We start from the raw sequence: 13,024 nt of genomic DNA, 5'->3' as shown, positions 1-13,024 counted from the left end.
TTCTCCCGGGCGACCACGTACCTTGCTTTGAGCTTCCCAGCCACAGCTTCTGGGGGGTTAAGGACATTTGGCTCCCGAGGGGCGCGCTGCCGGCTGTCCTCAGAGACCTCCAGGAGGCCACTTTTCGCGGCTTAGAGTGATAAGGTGACTCTGAAAGGCCAACGTGTGGTTTTAGAGGTGCAAGGTATAATGCCCGCTCAACATACGTGCTTCAGAGAGACAGAAGTGGTAAAGCAAAATATTCCCAAGGGCATGACAACCCCAGATGAACACACTCCGACAAAATTAAAACTATAGTTATGACTTGTAGGTATACTTACATTTGTTTTTTACTTTTTATTATAGAGAAATAATGGGACATTTATTTTAAAATATGAATCTAAAATTCTACCAATATTACAGTACTTAATTTCCCATTCAATTTTTTCAGAGGCATATGTATTTTTATATAGCTGCAGTCATAGTGAACACACAATTTTGTATCCTTTATACTTAACACTGTAAATATTTTTTCATGTTGCTGTCAATACATAGCGTGCAAGTAATAATATTTAGAACTTGATACGTAAAACGGCTAGAAGAAATGAGGAAAAAATTATATTTTTCCAGGGCATTTTTGATTTTGTCATCAAAACAACGGAAAGGTTTTAAAATTATATTTTAATCTGGAATCTTATGGAGATTATGCAAACTTATGCAAAACCAAGCTATTCATAAAATATGCTTATATTTCTTAAATACCAAAGAAATTTATATCTGTAGAAGGTCCTGGGATTCTAAATCTAATACATTTAATTTTTTAAATTTCTAAGATTTTTCCATGGCTTCAGAATTTATGGAAAATTTCCCATTATTGTTTAGGGTGAAGGAGTAAAGACACATTGGAGTGCTCATTTATGAAGGTAAATTAGTGATTGGAAAAAACCCACAAACGACATTTCCCTCCTAAACGTATGGGATTTATCGATAAGTAGTAAGGATTCCCAAACATGTACGCCTATGGATAGAGCTGCGAAGGAAGAAGGAAAAAGGCAGCAGGCGGTGGAAACCTGTCGGTGTGGAAGGACCGGAAACTGGCCGCCCGCCCCGGCCTCCCCGGAGCGCTGTGAAGCCCGAAAATCTCAAAGCGCGGGTAGCTGCAAACCCACATGGCCCCGGACTGGGCAGTGAAGAGAACCACTCATGAAGTGAACAGGACAGGCATGACTCCTTCTGTCACGGCCCGGAAATCAGACAGGCGCACACCTCTTAAGGGAGTGTTAGGAGGGCGGGCTGGGGGTGTCCCAGGGAGGGGACACAGAGCGTCCTGTCGCAGTGTCCATGTTGGATGAGCAAGGTGCCTGGGGTCAGCGCTGCTGCGGGGACAGGCGTCAGGCATGGCTGGGGGAGAGCACGCTGGGGGGCGGGCAGGGGCAGGGCCACCGAGTGACAGCACACCTCTCAGGGGGTTTTAATGCTTTGGGGGTTCTGGCCATCCTAAATTACGTGAAACACAATTCTGACATTTACAGAAATTGAGATAAGAGTAATTTGATTACTAGCATTTTCAACACTTGAAATGCTTGACTTCCAGCAAGAATAATGAGAGATGTCTGACATTTACCTTAGGTACTTTCTAGACAAGAAGGACTGAAACAAAATGGGCTGAAAAGAGAAGGTTTAAAATACAAACACCCATACTTTCACTTTATATCAATTCTCAATTTTCTCCACGGAAGGAGAGCCGGGACCTCCAAACTCCAGATTGCCAGATGCTTCTTTCTAACACTCGTATTTGTTTGTGATATGAAACATACTTTCTTCTCTTTGCAGGAATCTATCTTTCTGATTATGTGGTTCCTGGGCTAATATGAAAGTTCACTTGTATTCTCTGAGTGTGTCATATATAAGACAGTATGTTTCAAATACTTATGTATATAAGAAACGTAAGCCTACGCATATGGTACACACATGCATGGATAATAAGTCAGGCAAGGCCACAGGCTTGTGCGCAGCAGAAGGAAGCCAATCTAGGATTTGGTTTGTCACAAAGGCCTCGGGAAACATAAAATTCAGCAAAGCACCCAGATGAACAGCTTTGTGTCTCGAGGAATAAATCCTGCGTTGTCTTCCCTTTGGCAGCGCTGGGAAGCGCATGGCGACTTGAGAAAGAGAACGTGAAAGGCCGCGAAGCACTGTGTGTGCGGGAGGGAGGAAGGGGGCTCACTGGGACAGTGACAGCTCGGGACCTCAGCCCTCGCAGGCCCTGCCTCAGTGGCCCTAAGGGTTCAGAGAAGAAGGCGGTCCTGATCTTCCTCGCAGGACGCTGGGGAAGGAGGGCTTCCAACCACCATTTTCTGAGTTAAACTGTGGAAACTTGAGGGACGGGGCCCTGGTCATACTTACTCGGTGATGTAGGGGGAGGTCTGTGGAAACTTTTCCTTTTCGCTTTCTGAAAGGAAGAAGAAACGACGGAAAGCGGGTTGAGCCTTCTCGAGCAGCCCAACGGTCCCAACCAGGAAGCACCGGGGTGTTCACGATGGGCGGGGGCGGCAGATTAACTGGCCGAAGCAGAGTGCACGCAAAGGAGGGCACAGGGCACAGGGAGGCGCCCCCAGACGCAGGAGCAGCAGCCCGGCCTGCGTCCAGCAGAGACGGAGGTGTCCCGCCTCAAATCCGCCCTGAAGGTACCACCAGCCGTCCCCACGCCCCCCTGGAGCACGGGGGTGTGACTGTCCGCAGGCGGGACTCAGCAAGATGAAACCTGAGAGTGAGGCAGAGGGGAAGGTGCAGTAGGAGTGGCCCGCCTGGAGCCCGGGGGCCCCTTCCATGCCTTCCTCCCCAATCTGCTTCACGCTGGACACAGAACCCCACTTACTTCCCTGCCAGCGGGAACACTGAAGTGCTCCGTGCAGGCTGACTTTCCCCCAGGAGATTGGTCCCGATCCCTCCTCCTCCCGGGAGCATCTTGGGCCCGTGCCCTCAGTGGCGTGGAGGGAACACTCTTAGCTCTGCGGAGGTCCTGCGCCTCAGACAACAGGCCCAGGATGCCACCCCTGGAGTCCCCAGAGCTGCGGTGGGACGTGCTGGGGCCGCCTTCCCCCAGGGCTCCGTGCTGTGGTTAGGCTAGAATTTGTCTGCTGGGAGGCGAGCACCTGCCAAGGTCTCCTTTCTCACACCTCAGCCTCCGACTGCATCACGGAGCTCTGCTCCCGTCCCCCCCCCTCTGCAGTTACGTGTCAGGACTGGGGGGCTGGGGTTGGGGGGAGCGCAGGCCAAAACCAGGTGCAGGATGGGAACTTGTCATCAGCCTCAAAAGTACTCAGCTCACGACTAACTTCCGGGTAAAAGTTTTAAAATTACCATCTAAGTTATTCAAATCCACCTGAGGGCCTGGAGCTTTTCAAACTCGGAGCAGCATGTGGAATTTGTGATGGGGCGCTAAACACAGCACTTGTGGGGAGGCCGCGTGTGAGTACCGCAGCCACGCCCCCCCCACCCCCCACCCCGGCCCTGCACTCACCGTCTCTGAGTCAGAGTCGAAGGTTATTGCAGACAGGCTGTCATCTCCCTGGAGGAAGAGATGCGAACAGCGAAAGCGTCAGGCGCCAGCTTGGCTCCACAGTCACCCTGACAGAGTGGGAGCGGCCGCAGAGCCCCCATCCAACTCAGAGCATCCGTCCACGGCAGGAGCAGCCAGTCTGTCCCGTCGCATCCGAAGGAACAGGTGGGGACACAGAACAAAACTCTGCTGGCCCCACCCCTCTAGGTGGTCACAAACCACCGAGGTGGGATGGGGGCGTGGGAGGGAGGGAGACGCAAGAGGGAAGAGATATGGGAACGTATGTATATGTATAACTGATTCACTTTGTTATAAAGCAGAAACTAACACACCATTGTAAAGCAATTATACTCCAATAAAGATGTTTAAAAAAAACAAAAAAACACAAAACTCTGCTGGCAGGGCTGCTCCAGGCCTGTCAGTCTAGCGACACCATCTCCACAGAATTGACAAACACTTCTTTTCTTTTTAATTTAATTGAAGTATAGTTGGTTTACAATACTGTGTTAGTTTCAGCTGTACAGCAGTGATTCAGTTACCTATGTACATATTTCAGATTCTTTTCATTATAGGCTATTACAAGATATTGAATATAGTTCCCTGAGCTACACAGTAAATCCTTGTTGTTTATCTATTTTATATACAGTAGCGTGTATCTGTTAATCCCATACTCCTAATTTATCCCTCCCCCAACGAACGGTTCTTGATAAAAGTATTTCATCTTTGTATCAAAGCACAAGGAACCTGTGACTACATCCTGGTGAGAACAAATCAGTCATTCACGTATCCATCAGTACACAAGTTATTTGGGCGTATGGAGGTTCCTACCTTCTGATTCCAGTGATCTGCCCTGGCCCAGGGAGTGAAATAAAATCTGTACTAACCTCAACACTGGTATGTCAAGGAGAAAAGGGAACTTTCCCAAGAGAATGATGTGTCTGTGTTAACACACTTACTCAGGTTTAAACCCTACAAGGAGAGAAAGCAGAACAATTTCTAAAATCCCTCCACCGTCCTGTACAGTTGACCTAAAACGCTGATACTGAAGTTAGGACTGAATGCGCCCGTTATGAACCAATAATGCCATATCTGGGTGGCGGTGTAACTACGTTTCAGCGAGCTGTCTGGAGCGTAGCTGAGTCCATGCAGTGCTGTAGCGGGACTGGACTGCATTCTGGAAAGCACGTGTATCGTCTACCAGGTTAACTATCAGTACATTAGCAACAATTCTGCTGGCTGCTTGAACTTTTACTAAAAACGTGGGGCCGCACAATCACACGGACAGGGGGCAGCTGTCACAGGGGGCACCCTTCCGGTGCGCGCCTCTTAAACAAGGAGAGTCCAGCGTAAGGGTGCGGAGGGACTGGATTCGGGGGACGAGGGGAAGGTAGTGCGTTCCAAACAAACAGAATCTTTAAAAAATCAGCCACTGGATTACTTTTTTGATGTCATTAAACAGGTGACATTTTAAGGTATAAATAGCAAACGATAGTTGTAAAGTTTTCATTGAACCAAGTATATGGAAATGATGTGCAAAATTGAGGCAGGGAAGGGAGGGAACTGGTATACACACGAGGTAGGAGATCAGGAAAGCCAGTCAAAGGCTCTGTCTTCGCCCCCTGGCATCACAAAGGGCAGCCCGCCAACCATGAAGGTGAGCTGTTAACAACTGCATAGAAAAGTAGCAAGACTTTCTTTTGTGAATACTTGTCACTGTTCTTTGTTCTGAACAAAGTCTTGAAAACTTTTTAAAGACCTGCAGTTTCTACGAGGGAGTGAGGTTACGTGTGTGGTGAACACAGCAAAGTGGTCTCTGTGTTCATAGATGGGCTCACCCACACCATCATCGCTTTCCCCCCCAGTCAGTCCCCCTCAAACTCTGCCACCCTCCATCCTGCCAGTCAGAAGGATCTAAACAAGCAAAATATAAGTATCTGAAATCATAGAACAGCCCAAGATCCACCCCTCAGTCAGCAGCATGAAAGAGACCATGCACGGTATTAAAAAAAGAAACAAAAGCGCACGATAACGGCCGAGTCATTCTTCCTTCTCCAAGTACGATCTGAGCTGCCACGCATTCCTACACGAGATATCGCATTCATGCACCGTGAGTCAGGAATCGCAGGGCGGTGATGGTGGCCATGCCCCTCACCCCTCTGCATCGCAGCTTCCTCGTCGACAGGGAGGACACGTTCTCCTACCAGGATTTTTAAAGCATTAAATATATACTAATTAAAACACTGGGGAAAAAAGACATAGTGTCCAGAAAGAGATGCAGGAACATACGGGGACTTAGTATATGGTAAAAGCGGGGAAGGACTGCATTCATCCAGGAGGCACCTTCCAGAGTGTGGAAGGCCCTCTCCTCAACAAACAACCCTTTAACAGAAGAAGCCACGAAACAATCTTTTGCAGTTTCTGGAAACTGACAAAAGCACCCAGCTATGGAGAAAAATTGATTCAAAAAAATCTACTAAGTCCAGGGAAGAACGTCGAGAGTCAGAGGCACCCCTCAGCTCCCCGTCTCCATCTGATAGAAAGGATTCCAGAGAGCTCTCCTCCAGGCGGGTGCAGTCAACACAACAGGGGTGGTGGTGGATCCCCTGCCCCCAGCTCCCAGAAGTAGGGTGTAAGCTCTACCCCAGAGGCGGCAGGCGAAGACTTCCCCTGTGCTGGTAGGGCACAGGGTCCACGCAGGGAGGGCAGGCCCAGAAGGAGTGTCACTCCGGGGAAACACTGCGCTGTCCCTGCTGTGCAGTGGCCCAGAGGTCCTCCCCAAAGGGAGAGGCAGGACGACGGCTGTGCCGAGGGGACTGACTGCATTTGCACCAGAGAGTGGAGAATTGCACGCCTCCCTGATTCCATTGCCAAGTTGCAGACAAAGTGGGGAGCGATCCCGAGGCCCCCAGCTCCGCGGTCACGCAGCAGAGAGCTCACTGGCAGAGCAACCGGAAGGTGAAGAGCCCAGAGCGCCCTCCTGAGGTCGCGGTCAGCCCCGAGGCTCAGGGAGGCCGCTGGCAAGCCCGGGAGTGCTCTGTCAGAGCAGGCTTGTCCCCACGCTGCACCCACGTCAACCCAAGGGTGCGAGCCCTGGTGGTGCTGGGGCTTTGGCGCAGCTGCTGACCAAACCCTGGCTGAATGATAAACTACCCTGACCCAAGAGCAGACCCCAGGAAGCCAGGCTTCAAAGTACAATGACAGGCATCCCCGGAAGTCCAGAGAGCCACACGCATGTCCAAGGTCGCCCTCTCAGGAGAGACAACCTCTGACCAACAAGTGGCTTCTGCTGACCCAAGGGTAACCCCTAGGTAGTTGGGCTAAAAGATTTAAACAAGAAAAAATCTGAGCAGGGAAACAGAGGCTGCACGGTGCGGGGAAATCGACTTCACACGTTAGCTCGGCCAAGTCACTCAGCACAGAAACGAACGACTGAGCAAACCACATCAAACCCGTGGGGAGGAGCTGCTGTAATACGTTATCTAAATGTCTAGTTTTCAACAAAAAACGACGAGACACACAGAGAAACAGGAAAGTGTGACCAATATACAGGGGGAAAGAGCAGGCAATAGAAACTACTTTTGAAGGGCCCAGATGCTGGACCTGGTGGACAAAGGCTTCTAGCGCAGGCAGAGCCGTAGAGCAGGAACAGAGAATCTTCCAAGTAGTAAACGCCCTGCCCTGTAAATGCTCTTATCATCTTGCTCTAGCAACTGTGAGCTCTTTTAGAAGCGCTGGCCCTTAAATCACCAGGGACCACGCCCAGGCTCCACTTCACCCCTGTGGCTCTGCCCTGGCCAGCGGGGCCTGCTCACGGCCACGGCACAGTGGGCTCCCTGGCACCGCGGTAAGTGCTCTGTGAGGTTCACGAGCAAGCCCAGAGGCGGCTGTGTTCCAAGGGACTCGGGGGATTGGACAGACTGGACAGTGCCTGTTCACAGGAGGTTCTTGTCTGGTTGAGAACAGACGTAAGCTCAGCAGAGAAATTGCCAGTTAGCCTGGGCCAAGGGCGGCGAGTCTCCTAAACGCCCGGAGAGCCCTGCCCCAGCCTCTTCCACAGACTGGGTTCCTGGAGACCAAGGCACTGGGGCTCAGCTTGTCTTTGTCTCCTCAGAGGCCGGCATGTATAAGGGGCTTAACAAACGCTTCTATGTGCAAGAACGTTTACAGCAGCATTGCTTCTAACAGCACAAACATGAAAACATGAGAGTAAAAGTGAGCTTCCCTGGTGGGGCAGTGGTTAAGAATCTGCCTACCAATGCACAGGACACGGGTTCGAGCCCTGGTCCAGGAAGATCCCACATGCCACGGAGCAACGAAGCCCGTGCGCCTAAACTACGAAGCCTGTGCTCTAGAGCCTGAGCTCAGCAACAAGAGAAGCCACCGGAATGACAAGCCCTCGCACCGCAAGAAAGAGTAGCCCCTGCTCGCCGCAACTAGAGAAAGCCCGCATGCAGCAATGAAGACCCAATGCAGCCAAAAATAAATGTAAATAAAATAAATAAATTTAAAAAAAGAGTAAAAGCAAGGAAATGGAGAGTTAAAATAGGGCTATCCTATTAGGTTAGCGTTTTATTTTTTAAAAATATTATCTTTCCATGTTTGCATGAGTAATAATTGTCGAGAATATTTATTTATTTATTTACTTAGGCCACGCCACACGGCAGGCGAGATCTTAGTTACCCCACCAGGGATCAAATCCGTGCCCCCTGCACTGGAAGCACGGAGTCTTAACCACTGGACCGCCAGGGAATTCCCACGTTAGAGTTTAAAAAAAAATTTTTTTTTTAATTGAAGTATAGTTGATTTACAGCATTGTGTTAGTTTCAGGTGTACAGTAAACTGATTCAGTTATATCAGACATATATTTTTTCAAATTCTTTTCCATTATAGGTTATTACAAGATATTGAATATAGTTTCCTGTGCAATATGGTAAATCCCTGCTGTTTACATTCCATATATAAGTGAGATGATACAGTATTTGTCTTTGATGTATTTCTTTTTTTAAAAAATTGAAGTAGAGTTGATTTACAATGTTGTGATTTACAATGTTAGTTAGTTGATTTACAATGTTGTGTTGTGTTAGGTTCAGGTGTACAGCAAAGTGATTCAGTTATATGTATATATATATAAAGTTAGAATTTTAAAAATCATGTTTTTGAAAATGTGTGGATATGGGAAGATGCTAGGAATAAATAAAACGGCAAAGGTTACAAAACAATATAAAAATGATCTCAAGTTTTAAAAAGCACATGAAAAAAAAAGATGCACTGAAAAAAGGTCGGAAGGAAATACACCAAACATTAACTGTGGTTTTCTGTAGGCAGTTAGATTATGGGTAATTGATTTTCTCTACTGGGCATGAATAACATTTATAATAACAATATGAGAAGTTGAAGGAGCAGTAACTGAGGCCACTGTAGACGGGCAGGCCTTCCAGATGAGGCAGGACTTGGTGCCTTGAGGGACAAGTAGGAAACTTTCAGCAGCTCCAGTGGCAGCAGCACTGAGCCCCTGCTTGGGGTCAGCTCTGTACAGCCATGCTGGGTACTGCCATCTCTGGGAGAAGGAAGCAAAGTGAGCCAGGTTCCCTTTGTCTGGAGCCCTCCAAAGGCTTCCCACTGTGGCCCGAATAAATTCAAACTCCGTGCATGGCCTGCAAGGCTCTCCATGGTCAGGCCCGTGGCTCCCTTCCATCCACACCCATGCCCTTGAGGAGATCCCAGCAAGCTTTCTTTCAGGCTCTGGAACCACTGCACTTTCCCACCCCAGGACCTTTGCACCTGCCGGTCCCACTGGTCTCTGATCTTTACCAGAATGCCTCCTTCTCATCAGTGACATCAGGACACTCCAACTTCTCAGAGTGGCTGTTCCTGGCACCCAGTCTAAAGCAGCCTCCCCAATCCACCTCCGTCACATGGGCTGTTTTATTTTCTGCAGCGCACTTTCCACTTTCTGACTTGATGGACATGATCTGTTTTTTTACCTTGTTCTCCCCCACTCCACCCCACGCCACTGGAATACAGTTTATTCATCCACAATAATGTCTCCAGCAGATGGCTGGCGCGGCAGAAACACTAGGTAAACCAAGTCCCCCGCCCTGGAGGCACGGGGTGGGCGGACACTTACGCAGTAAGCTCTGTCACCCGGCGGGCCGCGGTCGCTGGCTCGGCACAGGCCCGGCTTCGCAGGCGCCGAGCAGCGAGGGCGCAGTGTCCGGGAGGGCTTTCCGGAAGCGACGGCCAGTGCAAGGACGAGCGGGGGACTAGAGGTGGCTGGAGGCTGGGCGAGGGGCGGCGACGCCCGGCCAGCCGCACGCGGGCGGGGGCCGGAGGCCCGCTCTTATGCGGTAACAACAATGGCAGCTGTCGCCGGCGGTCGCCGGCCCTGCGCCCCCTTCCTCCAGCCCGCGCCTCGGCGAGGGGAGGCAGCCAGGGGGCCTCCCCGCCCTCCGCGCTTACCATCTCCGAGGCCAGCTCCCCAGTGCTCAGGGACATGGCGGCGGCGCTGCCCGATCGCCCCTGGGCGCTGCGAGTACGGCCGTCCGGTTCTGGGGCTCCGCCGACCGCCAGCCTCGGGGCCTGCCCGCGCGCCCGCCGCGACCCCGCTGCCATGGCAACCGCGCGGGCCCCCGAGCCCCGGATGTGGCCGGCGCCCCGCGAGGCGGGCCGACAGTAAGCGTGCTCGGGGAGCCCCGGCGGGTCGACAGGCTGCGCGCCCAGAGTGTGGGGCGGAGAGCGGGGCGGAGCTGGAACAGTCCAGCCGCCGCCGAGGCTGCAATGTGAACCTGTGCACTAGTCACCAGAGCCGGATATTAATATTTATTAGGTTAACGATGAAAGGGACAAGGGGCTTCTGCGGTGTCCACAGTCTGCCAGCTCTGAACGCCTGGCATTCGGAAAACCATCTTCCTGATCTCGGTACCTTAGGCTCAAGGGTTCTGATGTAGCCACAGGACAATAAAAAATAAGAGTTTGCACTCACTGTATTCAGTGTGCGTCATGAAGATCTTTAGGCGAGTTGGGCTGCGAAGTTTATTTAAATTATTAGCAAGTATAACCTGCCCTTTCTTTTCATACAGACCTCCAAGGGCACCTACTCTGTCCCCCTGCCCTGCTTTATTTTTCCAGCCCCCTGGCCTTTATGATCTACAGGAACTTCCCATGTCTAGCATGTAAGCTCTCTGGGGCAGGGCTGTGTTTTGTTCACGGCTGTATCTCTCTCCTTTGGATCAGGGTCTGGCACATAGCAGGTGCTCAATCAATAGGTATTTGGTGCCCGGCAAGTCATAACTTCTCTGTGCCTGTGTCCTCAAATAGAAATTGGAGAAAAGCGTTGTGGTGAGGATCAAATGAGTCAGCATCTCTAAACTGCTTAGTGCAGTTGCCGGTTCCAGAGTGAGCGCAGTGTGACGGTGTTAGTACACTGTTATGAGGTGAACAAATGAATGAGTCTCCACACAGGGTAGCGTGGTGTAGCAGAAGGAATGCCTGGCAGGTTACTACTGTTCGAATTCTAACACCACCAATTATTATGAGTCCATGACCCTCGTTTCTTCGGTCTGCTCATCTGTACAACAAAGGGGGTGAGCCACACGGTGGTCGGATGCTGTCTCCCCACAAGCTGGTTAGTGCTCAGGAGCTCAGGTTTAGCAGTTTCACCATCGTCTCCTTGTCTGCAAAGTAGAAACCGTTTCAGGGCTTTTGTGGGCACTAAAGGAGAAAACAGCTAAAATTCAGCATGGTGCCTGGCACATGGTGAGCACCTCAAAAAAACAAGCTACCAGGTAACGCTTTGCCGCTGGTCCAATTACTTGAATGGTATTTTAAATGGCAAAATTTTATTTGTTCTGAAATTATCCCCTTCACTCATTGGCGCTCCTCTGCTCTGTGAAGCCCTGTTTCCGGAGTGGTGTCAGGTACAGTCTGTACCCCAAGTTCTGGTTCCCTATTTACACCTTCCCTGATGGATCCTAAAAGAAACCACATGCTCTCCTCTGAGCTGCCACCAGAGTTGTGTATAAAAGGTGAATCTTACCAGGCCTCTCACCTTCTTAACTTCCATTTGCTTCCTCGGGGTATTGTTCACGTGGCAGACAAGTGCTTTCAGGATCTAACCTACCTATGCGCCAGTATCTCTTGCTCCTCTCCTGGGGCTCCGCAAACCCCCTGCCCTTCCTGCATCTGTTGTTTCACTTACTTTCTCTTAGTTACAGACGGTTCCAGAATTTCCATGCTTCCACTTACAGTGTTTTGACTTTACAATGCTGCAAAAGCAATACATATTCAGTAGAAACCGTACTTCAAATTTGGAATTTTGATCTTCTCCCATGCTGCCGATATGCGGTAGGTAGGATCCTTTCTCATGACGCTGGGCTGCGGCGGCGAGCCGCAGCTCCCAGACAACCACGCAATCACAAGGGTAAAAAACCATCCACTTACAGCCATTCTGTACCCAGACAACCATCCTGTTTTTCACTTTCAGTACAGTATTCCATCAATTACATGACATATTCAACGCTTTATTATAAAATAGGCTTTGAGTTAGATGATTTTGCCCAACTGTAGGCTAATGGAATTGTTCTGAGCAAGCTTTAGGTAGGTTACGCTAAGCTATGATGTTGGGCGGCTTAGGGGCATTAAATGCATTTTGGACTTACAAACGGGATGAAACCCCATTCCGAGCGGAGGAAGATCTGTCTACTACGCGGCTGGCGCTTAGCTTCTTTTGCCCGCCCAGACACGTGGTTCTTTGGCCGGCGAGGCCACGCCCCTTCACACATAGCCACGCCCCTTCCGTCGAAAGCCCTGCCTTCCGGGCGCAAAGCCTGCCGGATCCTCGAGCACGTACCTGTGAGCGTCCCGCTGGGGGTGGGTGAGTGGATTCGTTCGGCGGTGGCCTGTCCTTTTCAGCCTGAGCTCGTTCCCCGAGCCTGGGCCCTCTGGGCTCTCGGAGTCACCTCCAGGGCGATTTCACGGTGCCCCACGGCCGCCGTTCCCGTCCTCGCCCCCTCCAAGCCCGGCAGGTCGCACGGTACGGGGCGGGGCCTGCAGCGGTGACGGACGTGAAGCGGGTGAGGCGCGCGCCAGGGAAGGGGTCGCGGTCGCTGTGGCGGGCCCCGCGGGGTCGGGGTTCGGGGCCCGGGACCAGGGCCGGAGAGCAGCCTGGGGGCCGCGTGCGTGGCACGGGCTGGGCCCCGGCACCACCGCGGCCGCCGGCCTGGGGTCCTCAGCGGGGTCCACAGGGAGGGCGCCTTGCGCAAGGACTTAGCCTGGCCAGGGATGGACAGACAGACGCCCCAGCCCAGCAGGCCTGCTCCTGACCCGGCACACAGAGTCACTGGCCACCCCACCCCCTGCAAGAGCCCTACCTGAGCACAGGACCGACGGGCTCCGTGGACCCTTCCCAGGCCGGACACGCAGGTCCAGTTGCCGCCGCGGGAGGAACCGGCAGTGGGCAGGGCGCCTTCCCGCCCCCGCGCCCCG

The 13,024-nt window shown here is 51.5% G+C and overlaps 1 protein-coding gene across 14 annotated transcripts in view; it reads right to left on the bottom strand.

The window, feature by feature from the left end:
• Positions 1-12,530, bottom strand: part of IQCE (IQ motif containing E) — a 41,502-nt gene extending 28,972 nt beyond the window's left edge. For 6 of the 14 annotated variants that reach the window (XR_007472269.1, XM_049699663.1, XM_049699665.1 and 3 more), the window contains exons 1-4: positions 10,001-12,363; positions 3,503-3,550; positions 2,386-2,431; positions 22-150 (exon numbers count right to left, since the gene is read on the bottom strand). Coding sequence is in view for 13 of the 14 variants with exons in the window: in XM_049699663.1 (XP_049555620.1) it covers positions 22-150; positions 2,386-2,431; positions 3,503-3,550; positions 10,001-10,153 (376 nt within the window). In the remaining variant the exon portion in view is untranslated. Of the gene's footprint in view, positions 1-21; positions 151-2,385; positions 2,432-3,502; positions 3,551-4,369; positions 4,511-10,000; positions 12,364-12,389 lie in introns of those variants that run through there. The other 8 variants (XM_049699662.1, XM_049699660.1, XM_049699658.1 and 5 more) reach the window with 8 other exon arrangements.
• Positions 12,531-13,024: the final 494 nt, after the last annotated feature.

The sequence above is a fragment of the Orcinus orca genome, chromosome 16 (assembly GCF_937001465.1).
Source record: "Orcinus orca chromosome 16, mOrcOrc1.1, whole genome shotgun sequence".
NCBI lineage: Eukaryota > Metazoa > Chordata > Mammalia > Artiodactyla > Delphinidae > Orcinus > Orcinus orca.
Note: the sequence above shows the minus strand (reverse complement) of the source record. Positions and strands in the feature narration are given on the sequence as shown.